Source organism: Oncorhynchus clarkii, chromosome 18, assembly GCF_045791955.1.
Source record: "Oncorhynchus clarkii lewisi isolate Uvic-CL-2024 chromosome 18, UVic_Ocla_1.0, whole genome shotgun sequence".
Classification (NCBI taxonomy): domain Eukaryota; kingdom Metazoa; phylum Chordata; class Actinopteri; order Salmoniformes; family Salmonidae; genus Oncorhynchus; species Oncorhynchus clarkii.
The window spans coordinates 57,872,111-57,894,035 of record NC_092164.1 but is presented as its reverse complement, the minus strand read 5'-3'; the positions used below and the strand labels follow the sequence as shown (position 1 = coordinate 57,894,035).

Genomic DNA, 21,925 nt, shown 5'->3' with positions numbered 1-21,925 from the left:
ATTCCTAAAATATACTTAAGTAAACTGCAAACCAGACGGCACAAATTTAAAATTTTATTTACAGATAGCCAGGGGCACACAACACTGACATAATTTACAAAATAAGCATGTGTTTAGTCAGTCTGCCAGATCAAATGCAGTAGGGATGACCAAAGATTTTCGTGAATTAGACCATGTTTCTGTCCTGCTAAGCATTCAAAATGTAACGAGTATTTTTGGGTGTCAGGGAAAGTGTATGGAGTAGAAAGTACATTAAGTTGTCAAATATAAATACCCAAAATAACTACTTAAGTAGTACTTACGTATTTTTACACTACTGAGTCATTTTTATTAGGATCCCCATTAGCTAGCGCCGTAACGCTAGCTAATCTTCCTGTGGTCCAACACCAATTAACAAGACATCAAACAACCACAAATCAAGACTTCAAACATTCAACAAGTAGACAATACAGATAATTAAAATACCTGACAGGATGGAAGTACAAGCTGTTAGAACAGGGAGATGGTCTAGAAAGCAGCTCGCTACATAACAGGGATAGAAAGGTTATGGACCACAAATAGAAAGGAATTATTGTCTTGAATTTCAGTGAACATTATTTTAATCAATGTAATATATTACTCCTAGATTTCATTAAGTTAAACAACATTTGAAATAGTCAAACACCACTTTATTGTTAAAGGTGATATTGCAAATCTCTATCAAATTATTGTCAATATATTATTCAGGTTATAACACAAAACAAAGACACGCCAGTCACATTTCCTATTTTGTTTATTGTAGTTTTTAAAGAACTAATCTGGTAGGGTGGACTAGGAAGCATGCTCTCTAACAGAAAGCTCTAGAATAGCTCATAGCGTAGCAGCCAGGGCATTACTATACACATACAAGCAGTGATCATGAAGTTGTTTCATATACATCAGAACAGCTTTCACACGTCTTAATATCCCATACGGTAGATCAACTGATTGCATTGTGTGAAAAGATGTGTTGTCAACAAACACTGGGACACACACACTGGCTGTGGGTAGCCTGGCAGTACAGTACTGTAGAGGCCTTTAGTATTCAGGGTACATAGAGGGGTCAAGTTCACCACTGACTGTCAGAACAGGATAATAAGTGTTAAATGTATTATATCAGTGTTCAGCCTGAACGACAGATAACTGTTGACAGTTATCTACAAGTCAATTTGACTGGTAAACTTGACTGTACTGTGAGAACCTTCCCCACGTTCCTAACGGTCGGTGTTGAGCGTTTAAGATGAGACAATTATAGGATAAAATAGCCCCGAGGAAAAACACTGATCGTCAACCCTTACATTGTTGTTAGGTTTTCATTAAGGAACCAAACTAAATCAAGCAAACACATTTGTACAGGAGTGCATTAATAATACTTTAGTTAGTGGATAGGATTATGGTAACAACAATTTTCTGACTAAAGCACATGCAAAAAAGGCTGCTAAAATGGAAGCACTGCGGGCACATTTGTTTGGCACAAAAAGGCAGAGGGAGAACTTCATATTACATAAAGAGTTGCATTTTATTGAACCTAAAGACGCTTAAAATGTTCACTCAATTCCCTTAAAATTCATATAGACTGAAATCCTGACATAAGATGGCTGCCCATAAAACAAATACTGTATATTAGTAAATCATCATTCATGTCAACAAGAATAGGTTATGTGCACCAGTCAGGATGTCGGCCCACAGCGTCAAGATGTCAAATCAACAACTTCAGCTGATTGATAGCTCCTCCCATGTCAGTTTAATGACATCACACAGCACTTATGGTGATACCAGGAAAAATATGAAATGCCTTCAACATCCTGAGAACGTGTGATTTAAAACCATAGATGGTAAAAAAACAAACATTTTGAAAACAGTTCAGCGTTGAAGACTTCAGTGTTCGTTTCGTCTCAAACCATCATTTTTTTCTATGCACAAAAATACTGATTACAATTTAAGTGCCTTCAGAAAGTATTCACAACCATTGACTTTTTGCAAATTTTGTTGTTACAGCCTGAATTTAACATGGATTAAATGTTGATTTTGTGTCACTGATCTACACACACTACACCATAATGTCAAAGTGGAATTGTGTTTTTAGAAATGTTTATAAATATATGAAAAACTGAAATGTCTTGAGTCAATAAGTATTCAACCCCTTTGTTATGGCAAGCCTAAATTAGTTCAGGAGTAAACATTTGCTTAGTCACAATAAGTTGCATGGACTCACTCTGTGTGCAATAATAGTGTTTAACATGATTTTTGAATGACTACCCCATCTCTGTACCTCACACATACAGATAATTGTAAGATCCCTCAGTCGAGCAATGAATTTCAAACACAGATTCAAGACCAGGCAGGTTTTCCAATGCCTCACAAAGAAGGGCAACTATTGGTAAAAATAAATTAACTGCAGACATTGAATATCCCTTTGAGCATGGTGAAGTTTTTAATAATTACACTTTGGATGGTGTATCAATACACCCAGTCACTACAAAGATACAGGCGTCTTTCCTAATTCAGTTGACTGAGAGGAAGGAAACCACTCAGGGATTTCACCATGAAGCCAACACAATTACGGAGTACCACTCTTCATATTTTCAAGCATGGTGGAGGCTGTATCATGTTATGGGTATGCTTGTCATCGGCAAGGACTAGGGAGTTTTTTAGGATAAAAAAAAGGAACAGAGCACAGGCAAAATCCTATAGGAAAACCTGGTTCAGTCTGCTTTCCAACAGACACTGGGAGACAAATCCACCTTTCAGCAGGACAATAACCTAAAATGCAAGGCCAAATATACACTTACCAAGACAACATTGAGCTTGACAAATTTTAAAATGAATAATGGGCAAATATTGTACAATCAGGTTTGCAAAGCATTTACAGACTTACCCAGAAAAACACAGCTGTAATTGCTGCCAAAGGTGATTCTAACATGTATTGACTCAGGGTTGAATACTTATCTAATAAAAATATATTTGTATTATTTTACTTTGATAGAGTATTTTGTGATCATTGACGGTTAAATACATTTGAAACCCACTTTGTAGCGTATCAAATGTGGAAAAAGTCAAGGGGTGTGAGTACTGTCTGAAGGCACTCTACATAGCCGTTATTGGGTTAAATGTAAGTAACTGTACATATTGTCTTATGCAAGTTTTTCTTAGAGAATACCAGGGAATGAAATTCATTAATTTAATGACAAACATTTGATTCAACTCAGTCTTACTGTATCCCTAATCACAGAAATGAGATAATACTCACATGTTGCTCTCTGACACACATTATTCAATAAATACTTCATGCATGGAAGACCTAGCCGGCCTCTAAAATTAAATCATTTTAGTAAATCTACAAAATTGAGTTAACTTTGATATTTCTAACATTTCTCTCAATATTCACCATAACTTATATTTTAAAAGTCAGTTGGACTCAATAAGTACACTAGAATACTTCAATCTCTTCAATATTTACTTTCTTGATAGGAAACTTTGAATGGACCTTGGATTTCATCTCATCTTATTAAACAAGCCAAAGTGTAAATCAAAATGGCACCAAGAAAAACAGTTGATGGGGGGAACCCAAATAAAATCCCTTTAGGACCAAAAACATAGTAGATAAACTTTGTCTAAAGTTCGAGGTGGACAAATATTTGTGAGGGGTAAAAAAAAGTGACATACTCAGAGCTGAAACTAAACAGAGTCTACGAGTCGGAGGCCGCTATGTACCCCACAACCCCCACCCCTTCTACAGAACATTCTGTAGTAGAAGGGTAACCAAAGAAAATCCATTGACTGACAGCATGGCCTTATCATGTTTCTGACTGACACACTATCTGTCTGTGTCCATAGAGCTCAGTGTCCAAGCTGCAAACCGTAGCTGTGAGTGAAGAGTTAAGAACTAAATTCACATTTTAAAAATTGTAGTATCACAGATTATAGTGCTGTGACATTAGCTGTACTAACCTAATTCAGTCGATTGATAAATTAAATGATCGTTAAACATTCACCTTTTTAATAATAAGCGAAAAACACTAGCTGCGTAATAACGTTACAATAAGTGAGCGGAATAAATAACTGAAACTTGTGGTTAAATTATAACCAGAAGAAACGATGATTGTGAGTAGTGTACGACCCGGTTTCTAACTAACATTCATGAAGTCACTCATTGAATTGAGATCCTGGTATTGCCATTGAAACGCCTCCGACAGTGATGTGTTTTCCACTTCAAGTGAATGTATGAGAATATCCATTGCGAGAGGAATCCACATCTCTCTCTCACACACGGTAATAGCTGTGGGTACAAATGTGTGCCTTCTGTCAGTTTGATCCTCCTTTCGGTCTTCCTCCTTTGTTCTTCCTGCTAGCTCAGTCTGTTTGGTTAACTTCTAGGGGTGTAACGGTTCACCAAATCCACGGTTCGGTGTGTATTGCGGTTTTGGGGTCACGATTTGGTTTCGGTACAGCAGGAAAATTACGTTTTCAAACTGATGCTGCATTTGTAACCATGTGGGAGGTGGGAATTTACCAGTTGTGAAGTCATACATTTAGTCCCAGATGCACACTTGTGATTTCTCATAAAGGGTGAGTGTCTGTAGCGCGGTACGTCTCCCACTCCGGGGTAAGGTGACGGGCTGTCACTTTTAAGTAATCGCAGAAATCCTAGAAAACTGTGGCTTGCTTATATAGAGCGGGTATGACCTGACATGGGTGCAAGAGGGAAGTTCACAACGTGGATCGAGCATTTTTACAAGGTGCTGGAATTCCCTATTCTCAACCACTGAGAACGGGCGCGGCTTTAAACCAAATACTGTAAAAAATCTAAACACAGCCTACCGATTGCTCGTGTCATTTTTGGCCGGTCAGAACCAGTTCCCAAGGGCTGCTTGAATGCAGAGGGGAGGTGATTTTGGGTTGTTTCTTTCCGTTTCCGTCTTGTGACGTCGACATAAACGCGTCAACATATTTGAGGTGTTGGCAGCTGGATAGCCTGTTCTCGTTGAGGCGACATACTGTTAACGTCTTATCCACAACTCTCTGTCCATCACCAATGTGATTTACTGGGAAGCCAAAACATTCCCAAACTGGAGATTTAAACGACAGAGCATCCTGCTGGTTTATCCACCCCACCACTCGCCATCGTACAGAACTACTTCCTGGATGCGCCTCACAAAAGGACAGTTTGAAATGTGCCAATTAAGATTTGAATTTAGATTACAATGTGCATATAGGCTCTAGTTGTTTTAACAGAATAGCCCTAAAAAAAAACGAATTCAGCTCAAATTTACTCGAGGCACCGGCCTACAACGCAGCGTAGGCATAGCCTATAGGCCTTTTATTTTGTATATATTTTATTAAATGTATTAATTCAGGTTGAGTGCAGACTGAAACGAGGCTCCCTACCGAACAGTTCGGTACGAACACCTGTACCGTTACACCCCTATTGGCTTCTCCTCTCATACTTCCCCAGCTTCTTGGGATCCTTGCTGGGCATGCACCAGTCATCCGCCTCGTTGCTCGTCTGGTAATGCCTTATGGCTGACTGGTTGTAAACAGGAAGTCTTTCCACAGAATCTGAGGACAAGGCCTGTTAACGAAGCACAGAGTAGAGTGGTAGGTTAGATGTAATCTTGGTTAACTCAAAACTAAAATCTCACGGAATTTGGTGAGCTAGGTGATTTAGTTCTGGGTCCATCTGTGTTAGATATTGGGAGTTCTGATTTGCGAAGTCTCCACCCTCGCAAAAGAGAACTCTCAGCCAAAGTCCTCCCACCTTCCACTAATTTCAACACATGCAAAGCAGTCCGTCTAAGCACGCCTTCGCCAAATTCTGATACGTCCAAATAACCAGTGACGAAAAACCAAACACCGGAAATACTGCTGCTCATTATCCTACACATTCCCTCCTGTTGCAACAGATTCTGACTATTATGAGGACAAGGCTCTATTTATATCACATGCTGGTCACGTTAGTCATCCACCATTCAGAGAATGAACCTTTACATACTTATTTCAGACATTGAACAACGTTGTATAGAGCAGGGATAACCAACTTGATTCAGCCGTGGGACCATTTTTCCGTGAGCGGATGGTCGGGGGGCCGGAACACAATTACAAATCATTTGTAGACTCAATTTGACCACAAGAAGGCCAAACAGATATTTGACAAAAACATGATAATTTCAAACATTTCTTACATTTGTATACGATCACGTATCTCTCTATTAGGCTTGGGAATACTTGGGTACAGTTTTTCAAAATAAAATAACTGCCGTTTTTACAGTCTTATGTCCAACAACGAAAATTGTACGTTTTCGGAGAAAAAATAAATACAAATTGAGGGCCAAAATGGGGGAAGCCTGGTTTAGAGGTTCAATTATCTAGAATAAGACAACTGTTGAAGTAACACATTCCATTCGTAGAAGTGTTACCTTCAGGTAGATGACAGCTGACGTCCCATATCCCTCCATGGAGTAGAGCTGCAGGTCTCCCTGGAAGTACTTGGCATAGAGACGGGAGATGGGAAGACCGTAGCCGAAACCAGCCTACAGAGAGCCAGGGAAAAGGGTTAAACTCACTCTGAACTGACTGTCACAGTACTGTAGTAGACAAGCATTCAGTTACACTTTAAACCTTGTGCAACATATGACTGGTCCAGTTTGTAATTCTGCTAATTTACAACCGTGTTCGCTTGCAGTTTACACTTTAGTCAGTATAAAAGGATCACGATTTACATTTGAGCTGAAATAAAATAAACAGGCGTGCATGCCTCTAACATGTGATCAAACTGCAGTCATAGATCATGTCCTACCGAATGTTGTGCTCCAATGTATTAAATCTGACTTATTAACCTGACTGCCAGAAAAATCTTTAATGTTCAGTGGCATCAGGACAGGGTCTCACCAGTGGAGCGTTGCGTGAGTTGTCAATATCGACGGGGCTGGGGGCGGTGGAGTACATGTAGCTGAACAAACGCTCTATCTTCCTCAGGGGAACTCCTCCACCTCGATCTGATATCTAGAAACAACACCAACAACGTTACAGCTCTGTTCCACTCTCTGATCTTCCTGTTGTCTCCCCAAATATTATGGTATAGGACCTACAGAACAACCACGGGAGGAAATCTATGGTACTATGTATTCATACACATTAAACTGTACAGGCTTCTACATCCCATGGCATTATTTCCACCCTGCATCTGTGGAAGTGTGTTGGATGGGCATACACTACTTTTGAACAAATGTATATTGTTGGGGCTCAGAGCTGAAGGTTTTCACTGTACTCAATTCAATGGCTTTATTAGCATGGGAAACATGGTAACATTGCCAACGCAACTGAAGTAGATAATAAACAAAGGTGGAAAAACTAAAATTAACAGTAAACTTTACACACAGACGTTCCAAAAGAATATAGACATTTCAAATGTAATGTCTATACTCTCTAATTACTCCTGTGACTATTAAACTTTTCATTTAAAAATAAGTCAATGTACTGCAATGAGCACAATGCATATCATTCATTGTAAGGGTGAATACTCTGAGCCTGTGTTTACCTTGATTGTCAGGTCCTCACTGCCCAGTGAGACTCGAACTTTGACCGGCGGGAGATGCAGGGCCATTTCATGAGTCTCCACTGTTGCTCTCATGGCGTTCTGGAAACAAAACAAACATTGCTTGAGGAAAAGTAATATAAATCAGATTGAGCTTAATGTAATTGAATCGTGTGTAGTAGTGTCTGCCGTAGTCACCCTCACACGTGTAATGAAATGTTTATACAGTAGAAGGTAAATGTTTGGTGTACCTTGAAGAGCTCAAACAGCATGTGGTAGAGATGGGAAGGCACATAGACAATACGAAGAGGCTGGTCAGGACCTTTGGCTGAGGAAAAACTGAGGATTACTCCAAACCAAACATGACTGCAAATGTATTACATACACAACTGACCATAGAAGTTACTAGAAACAAAAACAACTTGCCCTTCTTATTGCAAATGTATTACATACACAACTGACGATAGAAGTTACTAGAAACAAAAACAACTTGCCCTTCTTATTGCAAATGTATTACATACACAACTAACGATAGAAGTTACTAGAAACAAAAACAACTTGCCCTTCTTATTGCAAATGTATTACATACACAACTGACGATAGAAGTTACTAGAAACAAAAACAACTTTCCCTTCTTATTGCAAATGTATTACATACACAACTACGATAGAAGTTACTAGAAACAAAAACAACTTGCCCTTCTTATTGCAAATGTATTACATACACAACTGACGATAGAAGTTACTAGAAACAAAAACAACTTTCCCTTCTTATTGCAAATGTATTACATACACAACTGACAATAGAAGTTACTAGAAACAAAAACAACTTGCCCTTCTTATTGCAAATGCACAACTGAACTCAATAGTCACTATGAAACACATAGTTTACTATTCTACCAACGTAATCACATCCCCAGACACTTCTGATAGCCTATAGCCTGGGGATGAGGTTGCTACCAACTAAACCCATTAATAGACATCGTTTTGCTTTTTTTAAGGCTTATGTAACATGGTGACTGTTAAACAGCTGAATGTGGGTGAACGGAGGTTTGTTACTGAGAGTTAGACTTGAGAGAGGAGAAATATGCCCTGCGACAAGACTAAGCCTGTAGCAAGGGGCTTGTTGCTGTTCTGTTCCGCTGCTGACTGGAGAGATAAGAGGCTGATGGATAACATTGGATAACATGGATAACATTTTTGATGACTCATTATGCCTGATGTGACTGTCCACACCCCCTGTAACGCATCAGACGTAGGCTAGACTGTGCAGCCCATTGATATTTTATGGCGGGCGCATTTTGAAAGTTTGGGCACCAAATGATGTCTTGCTCTGTTCTTGTTTTAGCAATGATTATCATTTCCCTCTACCTACAATAAAACATTTATCAAAGTCATGGTTTGACCTGTCAAGTGGTGCTATTGTCCTGTTCATAAAACACACACTGAGTGTACAAAACATTAAAAACACCTGCTTTTTCCATGGCAAACTGACCAGGTGAAAGCTATGAAAGCTATCACATTCATCAGTTTCCCGTGTGTATCAAGAATAGTCCACCAAATTAAAAAGACATCCTGCCAAATTATCACAACTATGCATTGGCGTCAACGTGAGCCAGCATCCCTGTGGAACGCTCTCAACACCTTGTAGAGTCCATGCCCCGACATATTGAGGCTGTTCTGAAAAAAAGGGGTTGCAACTCAATAGTAGGAAGGTGTTCCTAATGTTTTGTACACTCAGTGTATAACCTAGACCTGCACAGTTTTTAAACGTGTTTTTTAACTCAGGACGATACACAGAAGTTAATATTTATACCTGTGTAAGTGAGGTGTATGAAATACTGGTTCTCTATAGACATGGCTCCTGACAACCCTAGCTGAGAGTAAACAGTCGTCGTACGCTGTTCAACTAAAGCAACAGAGTTCATTGCTAAAAATGGTTCAGCTAAATATCTCCTAACACCACTCACACAAGCTAGCCACACACAAACACACACACTTTGCAAATTGCGCCCCGAATTGAGTAGACTAGAGGAATTGAATGAGAGATGAAGAATACTCAACCCACGAGCAGAGAAAGTCAAATCAAACCTAGCCAAACAACTGACAATGCAAATACAACCTCACAAATCGTTTCTGTAAACCTAATCTTCTCTAACAACCCCGGCCTAAAACTCACTTGCAAACCAAATGGTACTATTTGGAAATAGGAGAACAAAAAATGTCTTCAAGCTGCTCTGGTCCTTCTCCCTTCCCTTGGTGCAATGTTGTATCAAACAGACTTGGCTCCAAATAGTATTTACAATCTTTCAAATACTTTGTGTGTTTGAAAAAGCTCATCAACAATGTCAGTTGGGCCAGGTTGTACTTCTGGGACTATTCTATTGGGTCAATTGAGCCAGGCCAGCTCAACCAAGCGCAGCTGAAATATTTGAAGGAAAACAAATACCTTCCAAAAGCCAGGTCTATAACCCTGTATAGAATGCGATTTACCGTTGACTTGTGTGATGTCAATCTCTGGCGAGGTCAGGTAGTACTGCTCACAGAGCATCTTGGAACTATCGAAGGCATCTGGGGATGAAACAGTCAAAACAAAGACAAGGACTGTAGCACAGGAGGAAAACACTGACTTTCAATCTAGTTACCATAACAGCTAATGACCACTGATTAGCTGTTATGGTGATTAGCTGTTATTCTGACTTCTAAACCTGAAATATTGTTAATTATCAGGTATCCTACAGAAATGAGAAGGGCCAGTCTGGTTTATACACCAGAAGTTAATGGTTATCTGTATGAACAATGTATAGGGTGGGGTCAATTAAGGCTGGATATGAACCAGAGGAATGCACGGAGTAAAGGAAAGGCAATCAATCGCATGGTTGCAGTCACTGATAAGGTTGGAGATCTGTGGGTTAGTGAGGAATGGGAGCTGACGTCGGGAGAAGGAACAGTTTATTACCCACATCACTTAACTTCCTGCCTAGCAATAAAGATGTTTTAGAGGGAAGGAGGAGACTTCACCTAAATTGGGGTATATCTACTTGTGCTGGTGGGAACATGTTTTTATCTGTTCTGCTGTCTGACCCTTTGGGTAAATTAACTTGGTTTAACACCACTGACTTTCAATCTAGTCACCATAACAGCTAATGTACAGTGACTACAGAGAGTAGATCAACTAAAACTACACAGAGACATGTTGAAATAGGTGGGTGAAGAAGTCTGCCTCTGTTTAAAAGGCATTACGATTACACATCATTTAGTTCTATTCTTATTATGAGAATAAATGTGAAACTGTGCAGATCAAGGAGAAAAGGACATACCTACTGTAGCAGTGAAAAGGGTTAAATAATGATACTGCACCTGTAAATCATAAGTGTGTGTGCGTGCGTGTCTGTCTCTGTGTGCGTGTCTGTCTCTGTGTGTGGGTCTGTCTCTGTGTGTGGGTCTGTCTCTGTGTGCGGGTCTGTCTCTGTGTGTGTTGGTCTGTCTCTGTGTGTGCGGGTCTGTCTCTGTGTGCGGGTCTGTCTCTGTGTGTGGGTCTGTCTCTGTGTGTGCGGGTCTGTCTCTGTGTGCGGGTCTGTCTCTGTGTGTGCGGGTCTGTCTCTGTGTGTGGGTCTGTCTCTGTGTGTGGGTCTGTCTCTGTGTGCGGGTCTGTCTCTGTGTGTGTTGGTCTGTCTCTGTGTGTGTTGGTCTGTCTCTGTGTGTGCGGGTCTGTCTCTGTGTGTGGGTCTGTCTCTGTGTGCGGGTCTGTCTCTGTGTGTGTTGGTCTGTCTCTGTGTGTGTTGGTCTGTCTCTGTGTGTGCGGGTCTGTCTCTGTGTGCGGGTCTGTCTCTGTGTGTGCGGGTCTGTCTCTGTGTGTGCGGGTCTGTCTCTGTGTGCGGGTCTGTCTCTGTGTGTGGGTCTGTCTCTGTGTGTGGGTCTGTCTCTGTGTGTGGGTCTGTCTCTCTGTGTGTGGGTCTGTCTCTGTGTGTGGGTCTGTTTCTGTGTGTGTGTGTGGGGGTCTCGGTCTCTGTGTGTGTGTGTGGGTCTCGGTCTCTGTGTGTGTGTGTGGGTCTCGGTCTCTGTGTGTGTGTGTGGGTCTCTGTGTGTGGGTCTGTCTCTGTGTGCGGGTCTGTCTCTGTGTGTGGGTCTGTCTCTGTGTGTGGGTCTGTCTCTGTGTGTGGGTCTGTCTCTCTGTGTGTGTGTGGGTCTCGGTCTCTCTGTGTGTGTGTGGGTCTCTGTGTGTGGGTCTGTCTCTGTGTGTGCAGGTCTGTCTCTGTGTGTGGGTCTGTCTCTGTGTGTGGGTCTGTCTCTGTGTGTGGGTCTGTCTCTGTGTGTGGGTCTGTCTCTGTGTGTGTGGGTCTGTCTCTGTGTGTGTGGGTCTGTCTCTGTGTGTGTGGGTCTGTCTCTGTGTGTGGGTCTGTCTCTGTGTGTGGGTCTGTTTCTGTGTGTGTGTGTGGGGGTCTCGGTCTCTGTGTGTGTGTGTGGGTCTCGGTCTCTGTGTGTGTGTGTGGGTCTCGGTCTCTGTGTGTGTGTGTGGGTCTCTGTGTGTGGGTCTGTCTCTGTGTGTGCGGGTCTGTCTCAGTGTGTGGGTCTGTCTCTGTGTGTGGGTCTGTCTCTGTGTGTGGGTCTGTCTCTGTGTGTGGGTCTGTCTCTGTGTGTGTGTGGGTCTGTCTCTGTGTGTGTGTGTGGGTCTCGGTCTCTCTGTGTGTGTGCGGGTCTCTCTGTGTGTGTGCGGGTCTCTCTGTGTGTGTGCGGGTCTCTCTGTGTGTGTGCGGGTCTGTCTCTGTGTGTGGGTCTGTCTCTGTGTGTGGGTCTGTCTCTGTGTGTGGGTCTGTCTCTGTGTGTGGGTCTGTCTCTGTGTGTGTGTGTGTGGGTCTCGGTCTCTCTGTGCGTGTGTGGGTCTCGGTCTCTCTGTGCGTGTGTGGGTCTCGGTCTCTCTGTGTGTGTGTGGGTCTCTGTGTGTGGGTCTGTCTCTGTGTGTGCGGGTCTGTCTCTGTGTGTGGGTCTGTCTCTGTGTGTGGGTCTGTCTCTGTGTGTGGGTCTCGGTCTCTCTGTGTGTGTGTGGGTCTCGGTCTCTCTGTGTGTGTGGGGGTCTCGGTCTCTCTGTGTGTGTGGGGGTCTCGGTCTCTCTGTGTGCGTGCGTGTCTGTCTCTGTGTGTGCGGGTCTGTCTCTGTGTGTGCGGGTCTGTCTCTGTGTGTGCGGGTCTGTCTCTGTGTGCGGGTCTGTCTCTGTGTGCGGGTCTGTCTCTGTGTGTGGGTCTGTCTCTCTGTGTGTGTGTGGGTCTCGGTCTCTCTGTGTGTGTGTGGGTCTCTGTGTGTGAGTCTGTCTCTGTGTGTGCAGGTCTGTCTCTGTGTGTGGGTCTGTCTCTGTGTGTGGGTCTGTCTCTGTGTGTGGGTCTGTCTCTGTGTGTGGGTCTGTCTCTATGTGTGGGTCTGTCTCTGTGTGTGTGTGGGGGTCTCGGTCTCTCTGTGTGTGTGTGGGTCTCGGTCTCTGTGTGTGTGTGTGGGTCTCGGTCTCTGTGTGTGTGTGTGGGTCTCGGTCTCTCTGTGTGTGTGTGGGTCTCGGTCTCTCTGTGTGTGTGTGGGTCTCTGTGTGTGGGTCTGTCTCTGTGTGTGCGGGTCTGTCTCTGTGTTTGCGGGTCTGTCTCTGTGTGTGGGTCTGTCTCTGTGTGTGGGTCTGTCTCTGTGTGTGGGTCTGTCTCTGTGTGTGGGTCTGTCTCTGTGTGTGGGTCTGTCTCTGTGTGTGGGTCTGTCTCTGTGTGTGGGTCTGTCTCTGTGTGTGTGTGTGGGTCTCGGTCTCTCTGTGTGTGTGTGGGTCTCGGTCTCTCTGTGTGTGTGTGGGTCTCGGTCTCTCTGTGTGTGTGTGGGTCTCGGTCTCTCTGTGTGTGTGTGGGTCTCTGTGTGTGGGTCTGTCTCTGTGTGTGCGGGTCTGTCTCTGTGTGTGGGTCTGTCTCTGTGTGTGGGTCTGTCTCTGTGTGTGGGTCTGTCTCTGTGTGTGGGTCTGTCTCTGTGTGTGTGTGGGTCTCGGTCTCTCTGTGTGTGTGTGGGTCTCGGTCTCTCTGTGTGTGTGGGGGTCTCGGTCTGTCTCTGTGTGCGGGTCTGTCTCTGTGTGTGGGTCTGTCTCTGTGTGTGGGTCTGTCTCTGTGTGTGGGTCTGTCTCTGTGTGTGTGTGGGTCTCGGTCTCTCTGTGTGTGTGTGGGTCTCGGTCTCTGTGTGTGTGTGTGGGTCTCGGTCTCTCTGTGTGTGTGTGGGTCTCTGTGTGTGTGTGGGTCTCTGTGTGTGGGTCTGTCTCTGTGTGTGGGTCTGTCTCTGTGTGTGGGTCTGTCTCTGTGTGTGGGTCTGTCTCTGTGTGTGGGTCTGTCTCTCTGTGTGGGTCTGTCTCTCTGTGTGTGTGTGGGTCTCGGTCTCTCTGTGTGTGTGTGCGTCTCGGTCTCTCTGTGTGTGTGTGCGTCTCTGTGTGTGCGGGTCTGTCTCTGTGTGTGGGTCTGTCTCTGTGTGTGGGTCTGTCTCTGTGTGTGGGTCTGTCTCTGTGTGTGGGTCTGTCTCTGTGTGTGGGTCTCTGTGTGTGGGTCTGTCTCTGTGTGTAGCTGATGAGGGACAGCACCTTTTACCACCTCTGTCACGTCACAGTCGGGGTCGATGGTGCCAATGTGCTTGGGATGGGCAGGGTTGGCACTTCCATCAAAGATGAGAGCTGAAGAGGTACATAACAACAACAAATTCAGACTCATTGGGTAACTACACTTGCATGCTGCATGTATTTTGTGTACGCAGCCCTACTGTGACTAGTGCTGGTTCAGGAGCATGGTGATGTACAGTCGTGGCCAAAAGTTTTGAGAATGACACAAATATTAATGTTCACAAAGTCTGCTGCCTCAGTGTCTTTAGATATTATTGTCAGATGTTACTATGGAATACGGAAGTATAATTACAAGCATTTCATAGGTGTCAAAGGCTTTTATTGACAATTACATTAGGGTTGATACAAAGAGTCAATATTTGCAGTGTTGACCCTTCTTTTTCAAGACCTCTGCAATCCGCCCTGTCATGCTGTCAATTAACTTCTGGGCCACATCCTGACTGATGGCAGCCCATTCTTGCATAATCAATGCTTGGAGTTCATCAGAATTTGTGGGTTTTTGTTTGTCCACCCGCCTATTGATGATTGACCACAAGTTCTCAATGGGATTAAGGTCTGGGGAGTTTCCTGGCCATGGAACCAAAATATCAATGTTTTGTTCCCCGAGCCACTTAGTTACCACTTTTGCCTTATGGCAAGGTGCTCCATCATGCTGGAAAATGCATTTTTCATCACCAAACTGTTCCTGGATGGTTGGGAGAAGTTGCTCTCGGAGGATGCGTTGGTACCATTCTCTATTCATGGATGTGTTCTTAGGAAACATTTTGAGTGAGCCCACTCTCTTGGCTGAGAAGCAACCCCACACATGAATGGTCTCAGGATGCTTTACTGTTGGCATGACACAGGACTGATGGTAGCGCTCACCTTGTCTTATCCAGACAAGCTTCTTTCCGGATGCCCCAAACAATCGGAAAGGGGATTCATCAGAGAAAATGACTTTACCACAGTCCTCAGCAGTCCAATCCCTGTACCTTTTGCAGAATATCAGTTTGTCCCTGATGTTTTTCCTGGAGAGAAGTGGCTTCTTTACTGCCCTTCTTTACACCAGGCCATTCTCCAAAAGTCTTCGCCTCACTGTGCATGAGGATGCACTCACACCTGCCTGCTGCCATTCCTGAGCAAGCTCTGTACTGGTGGTGCCCCGATCCCGCAGCTGAATCAACTTTAGGAGATGGTCCTGGCACTTGCTGGAATTTCTTCGGCGCCCTGAGGCCTTCATCACAACAACTGAACCGCTCTCCTTGAAGTTCTTGATGATCCGATAAATGGTTGATTTTGGTGCAATCTTACTGGCAGCAATATCCTTGCCTGTGAATCCCTTTTTGTGCAAATCATTGATGACGGCAAGTGTTTCCTTGCAGGTAACCATGGTTGACAGAGGAAGAACAATGATTCCAAGCACCACCCTCCTTTTGAAGCTTCCAGTCTGTTATTCAAACTCAATCAGCATGACAGAGTGATCTCCAGCTTTGTCCTCGTCAACACTCACACCTGTGTTAACAAGAGAATCACTGACATGATGTCAGCTGGTCCATTGGTGGCAGGGCTGAAATGCAGTGGAAATGTTTTTGGGGGGATTCAGTTCATTTGCATGGCAAAGAGGGACTTTGCAATTAATTGCAATTCATCTGATCACTCTTCATAACATTCTGGAGTATATGCAAATTGCCATCATACAAAGTGAGGCAGCAGACTTTGAAAATGAATGTGTGTCATTCTCAACTTTTGGCCACGACTGTAGTATAGTATATATGTAGTATAGTATATATGTAGTGTAGTATAGTATATATATAGTATAGTTACTGACAGTGCTGGTTCATGAGCATGCGGGTGGAGATGCGGCTCATGTAGAAGCGATCCAGGAAGTATTGGACGTTCTGATTGGTCACGGGGTCAGAGCCGAAAGCCTCCTTGTACTCCACTACGCCCTGGGCCATGGTGGGGACCACGTTGTTGTGACGGTTCCTGACGTTCACCAGCGTCTCAGTGAACCTGAGGAGACAGGGCAAAGGTTGGGTCGAAAGTTTACAATTCCACACATTCTATTCCAATAGTCTGCAATCCTAATTTTCCCTCTGGGTATAAATAAAGTAGCTATAGTCATTAACTCACTAACATCTGCGAGGTTGCTACCAGCTCAAAATATGATTGATCTAATTCAGCAGCAACAGAGGTATGGTGGACGTGGTAATCCATCATATCCCCTTCCATTTCAGATCAAGATTAAAACCATAATCTATTATTCAGTTAGGCAGAGATTAGAGAAATGTTATCTTTCCTTACCTGAATTAACTATGACTCACTTTGGAGAGTCCATCTAATGAGATGTAGGCCTATCTGCTGGATATGACTGTGTAATTGACTTACTTCTTTAGGATCGTTTTATTATCAGGATCTTTCTCCAGGAAGCCCACAAGCTCCATCAGACTTGTTGCATACCTGTAGGAATAGATCACAGAAGACAGGCTAGTTTACACAGGGAAACAATACTACTACTTTAAACTACATTTATAAAGGCCTTGTTGGGCATTCATAAAGAATATTCTTAGGCTTTACAGAGCATTCATAAAGAGTATTCTTAGGCTTTACAGAGCATTCATAAAGAGTATTTATAAGCAAAATGCTTGGGAGTGTAGCACGACATTTGCATAGGCATAATGAAAGGTTTATGAGTGCTTCTTTAAACCTTTATTTCAGTCCCATGGTGAAATAAACTAAAGGTATGTGTAGAAACCAGGGCAAAGATCACGTCTTTCCTTTAGCAAATCACTTTTGACTCCTGGAGTTCCACCTTTAAAAATCTCAGACTTCTATTTTGGAACGGACTCCGACTCTCGTGGTGATCATGAAAACCACATGGGGGTATTTATACATGCTACAATAACTAGGGCTACTTGTGGCTGGAGATAGGCCTATTATGCGTCCCAAATGGCAACCTATTCCCTATATAGTGCACTACTTTTGACCAGAGCACTATGAGCCCTGGGGAATAGAGTGCCGTTTGGGCAGTTATGTTCCTTCTGATGTTGAAACATTCCTCACCATTTTCAACCTCTCAAAACGTGAATATTCTCTGTACAGCACACACTAAACACTTCTGACCTAGTGGAAGCAGGCCTAACACGTTAACACTAGGCCTTTCAGTAGCTTACTTATTAGCCTACTAGCTTGTTCAGAGGAGTCACTATTATGGCCTAGTTAAGAGGCTGTAGGCTAAATTGTCCCGATTTCAGTGGCGTGCAGATTGAGTCTGGAAGCTAGGTGAGAGATAGCTGACTGTTTTCAAACCTTCTTTGTCTACCAACTGACCTTGAACCCTCCCACTTTATTAACACAGCTGCTGCATAAGCTACATAACAGATACAACTACAGCTAACTAGCTTGAATTACAAAGTTTAATTGTAACGTTTGTTGTTGCCCTCAGGCCACTACTCTACCACTAGCCAAGTCAAATAAATGGTGCCAAATCAATATTGTGGATGGAAAAACCCCACGGCCCAAAGCGGAACATAACCCCTAATAGAGTAGCAATGACGCAGAATGCTAACTTTAGACCAAGTTTAGAAATATATATCTGCCATATCATTACATTGATAATAAAGCTGGAACATAGGGTTCTGTGTACTGGCCACCTATCAGAGAGACACTGATAGTTATTGCTCTAGTTCAGAGTTTCAACTGTGCTGTACTTTCCCTGACATTACACTCTAGTTAGCTGATGGTTTTCCCTAACTAGAAGATAGCCTAAACAATTCCTTCAGAGGCCTAGCACTCAGCAATCAACTCCATTTATTTTTGGGAAAGTATTCCGTTTCAATAAGAGAACATATTTGCAAGTACCCATTTTAACTGACAAAATATCTCTGACTATCACTAATAAAGACTTGATGCACATTGTAGTCCTCCATTTTTCTAGGCTACACTTCTGATGATCGTCAAACAACGAGGATACATGGTGTTCCAGCCCACATCGTCCCAGTATTTTGTATTTATTAAGGATCCACATTAGTTCCTGCAAAGGCAGCAGCTACTCTTCCTGGGGTCCAGCAAATTAAAGGCAGTTTATATAATTTTAAAAACATTACATTCATAACAGATTTCACACCACATTAAATGTGTGCCCTCAGGCCACTACATCTACAACACAAAATCCATTTGTATGAGTGTGTAGAGTGAGTATGTTATTGTGTGTGTGTAAGCATGTGTCTGTGTACACCTGTGCAGCCTGCCTGACAGACAGAGATATGAGACAGAGGCTGCAGGCTACTTGGCAGGGTAGGCCTGCATCTCATCCCTAGAAATGAGATGTACCACTCCGTTTAAGGGACGTGGTGCTTTGATTTGAGACCCCCATAACTCTCTCATCCCCCATACCCCTCACTAGGGCAGAGTAGTTCAGTAAGATAGTCTATGCACTGTTATGGTTGCCAGGATAATAACATCCTATTGGCTCTGTCGGGATAGGCAATATCACCTACAGTAAATGGCTCTTCAAGATAAGACATTTTACAACTGCTGATGTAAAACCGGCTTTATAAAATACATTTGATTGGTTTGATCATACACGTTTCGCCGAGAGCAGCGTACCAGTTCAATAATCATTTCTGACAACTATGAAGGAACAAACATACTGTAGCAGAGAGTTGGCTAAAAGGTACAAACAGATCTTTATGTTTTAATCCCAACAGGAGGCCTCTTGCCAGGCAGTCATTGTAAATAAGAATTTGTTCTTAATTGATTTGCCTGGTAAAATAAATGGATGGAGTAACTAAGGGGAAAGATATACTCTGGGAGTGATCCAATTCTCCACATTCTATACAAACGGTCCTACTGAATGCATGAATCAGTGTAATGTTTACAGTTGGGTCAGCTCTCTTAAGGAGGAGCACACAGTACTCAGTAAAATATAAGGAGGGGTCAAGGAGATCAAGAATATTTACGCTTTTGCTAGAAGACACCCTTCCAGGAACTAAGTTATTCTACTCCTAGTCCTTTCAAGGGATGCTAAAATATCTGACCTGTGCCGTGACCCTACATCAGTGGTAAGGTAACTATTCCACACACACACAGCTACACGATGAAATTAAGTAGTTTCTTCAGCCTGGAATGGGATTGGACTCATCTACATAGTACATAGTGAGATGTACTACACTCATGCAGCTTGTGTAGGTGAGGTGTGTGTCTGCAGCCTGGAGGGGGATTGGCCAATATTCAGTGAAATTAGGGTCAAGGTTCATAATAGGTGATGTAGCCACTGCTGTAGTAAGGGGGTGCACAGATTCACTGAGATATAGAGATGTATAAGCTACAGCTGTATTTACCAGCTCTGTAGCAGCTGTAGTGAGGGGGTGCTGAGAAGCTTGTCAGGGAGGAAGTCGATCTCCTTCATGATGTTGGCCAGCCGGACAGGAAGCTCCTGACGCAGGAACACAAAGGACGTCTTCTCACAGGCATTGGCTGAGCCTGCAGTCGCATGACACAGGAACACATCTGGGTTGTTCTCATTAGGCGCACACCACAGCAAAACGTTTTGCAATGGAAAACAAAAACGTTGTTTTCTCATTGGACCAGGTCAGGTAGTCCCTCCCTGTTTCAGTCTCAGGGACAAGCTACTGACTGGAAATCTCAAGACAGGGCGTCATACAGTACACACACTGCTGTGTAAATGTTTAAGACAATGTGAAGACATTGAACTGGTTTGTTTTGGCAGAAGGATTACGTCACGTTTTCACCTAAGAACAGGACCAAGTGCTATCTAGCAGAAAAGCATGATAGGGAGTAAGGTTTTAATTTCCCCCTTTTAGTGACTTGTTAGAACTGAATCTAACTAACAGGGGCCGTGAGTGTCACGAGGGATTTGATTCAAGATCACAGTCTCTGCTTTACATTTGATGGATACCTTTGCATGGTATCTATCGCATTATAATACGTTGCCTAGTCCTGCAACGAGACATAGTTTCGTCTCGCAGCTAGCCGTAAACAATCTATTGTCAGGAGAGAGGCAATACAATGGGTGCCATCTCCATTGTTGTGAATGCAGCCATACCCCCCAATATCATGATACAATTGAATACAATAATGTTTGTCAACGCTTCAGCAGAGAGTGATCAGAGAGGACACCTACTGCAGTACTCTGGGAACACTGACAGCTGTCAGTTACTTAGCTACCCTACTTTCACAATGCAACCAGTGGCACTTGTTTTGCACGTAGCTGCTATGGACTCAGAATTAACGTTAGGCAAGCTACAATGTTGCACAGTGACGGCATTGTAACGTTTAGCTAGCTACATTTTTGAACACTATTGTAATGTTTAGCTATGTTATTATGACATGAATATGATGAAAACTTACCAAAGTCTATGAATTGTTTCATTGACAGCGGCGAAGGTGAGAACTTGGAAAACCTATCCACTAGTGCTTGTTTCGGTATGGAGCTGTTCTTTAGCAAAAACTGCGTTAACTTCATAGTTGCAACAAATTAAAATTGAAGTCCCGAGACAGTCCGATTGTTGTCAGCCAGGATGCCCTTTCTCTTCACCAGCAGCACGCTCCAGTGTCTCAGACGTAAAGACGCTAGCTAGCTGGCTAATGCTAGCCACCAAGGGCAATATCAATGCGTTAAATTGACATTATTCAAAACAATTGTCAATGAAACACAGTCACATTCCTGAACAGTGCCGAATGTCTTTGCATCACCTAAACTTTTAACAAGCAAAAATATTCCAGAATTCACGAATGCTCTTCACAAGACCGACCTCTGTGTTGAGTTGTTGTTGGTGAAGTTTGGATTTGATTGGCATTGGCATTGACCAATGAAAGAACACTACGCTTTGGTTTTTGGGAAGGTGTTTTTTTAGAAAGAAAGAAACATGTGCAAACAAAACAATATACAATGAAAATATTAATGATTGTATTATATAAAAAACAGGTTTCGTTGAGTTAAATAATACATGTAAATCTGAGAACGCCGTTTACCCGTACACTTCTCTAAATGGCCTGTAGATGGCGACATTAACCGCTAATTCAAAGCGGCACATTGCTCTGACAGGATGTGTAGGGAAAGAAGGTGGGATTTCCTCTGATATTCGGAAGGGGGAGATGCTGCATCATGGCATGCACTTGTTTTATATTTGCTTTTGGTCATCTGGCGCGAATATGTTTAATTTTTAGCCATTGACAGCAATACCATCTAAACTGAAAAGACCAGTTTTTTACCATACATCCGAGGTTTGTTGCTCCAATATCATTAGAGCAGGACAATAATGTGGTGATTTGCGGAGGGTGTAGGCAGACGCGTGATACAGTATCTTTGCAAGTGACCATTACCATCATCATCATCATTATCATCCATAGGGAAAGAAAGAGCAGGTATGACAAGTCTTTACAAGGCAATAGAATAACTAATTGTATACATTTGTAGCATGTGTCATTTGCGTGGTGCTTCTGTATGGTTTTGGATAAAGCGAAGAAGCGCACTGAAGAATGACGTCATTGCTAATGATACCCAACTTATCCTTTACCTTACCCACCTCAGTGCAGTACTGTAGGCATCATCACCATACTGTAGATCAGTGGTTCCCAACCTTTTTCGGTTACTGTACCACCAACAAAATTTCGCTCCTCCCGGAGTACCCCCAACCCCCCCATGTGCATTTTAAACACCCCCTGTGGATAGGCCAAGTACTCCCAGGGGTTCTAGTACCCGGGTTTGTGAACCACTGCTGTAGATAGTGTGTTAAGGCTCTGTCCTAA

General features: G+C 43.1%; 1 protein-coding gene across 1 annotated transcript; it reads right to left on the bottom strand.

Moving 5' to 3' along the window:
- Positions 1 to 1,518: 1,518 nt before the first annotated feature.
- On the bottom strand, positions 1,519 to 20,968 carry LOC139373777 (pyruvate dehydrogenase kinase, isozyme 4). Its single transcript, XM_071114758.1, has 11 exons — positions 20,525 to 20,968; positions 19,495 to 19,636; positions 16,541 to 16,612; positions 15,981 to 16,165; positions 14,138 to 14,227; positions 10,045 to 10,122; positions 7,804 to 7,880; positions 7,556 to 7,654; positions 6,907 to 7,020; positions 6,435 to 6,548; positions 1,519 to 5,590 (listed from the first exon to the last, which is right to left on the bottom strand). The coding sequence occupies exons 1-11, from the start codon at positions 20,637 to 20,639 to the stop codon at positions 5,444 to 5,446; spliced, it is 1,233 nt and encodes a 410-aa protein (XP_070970859.1). The 5' UTR covers positions 20,640 to 20,968; the 3' UTR covers positions 1,519 to 5,443.
- Positions 20,969 to 21,925: the final 957 nt, after the last annotated feature.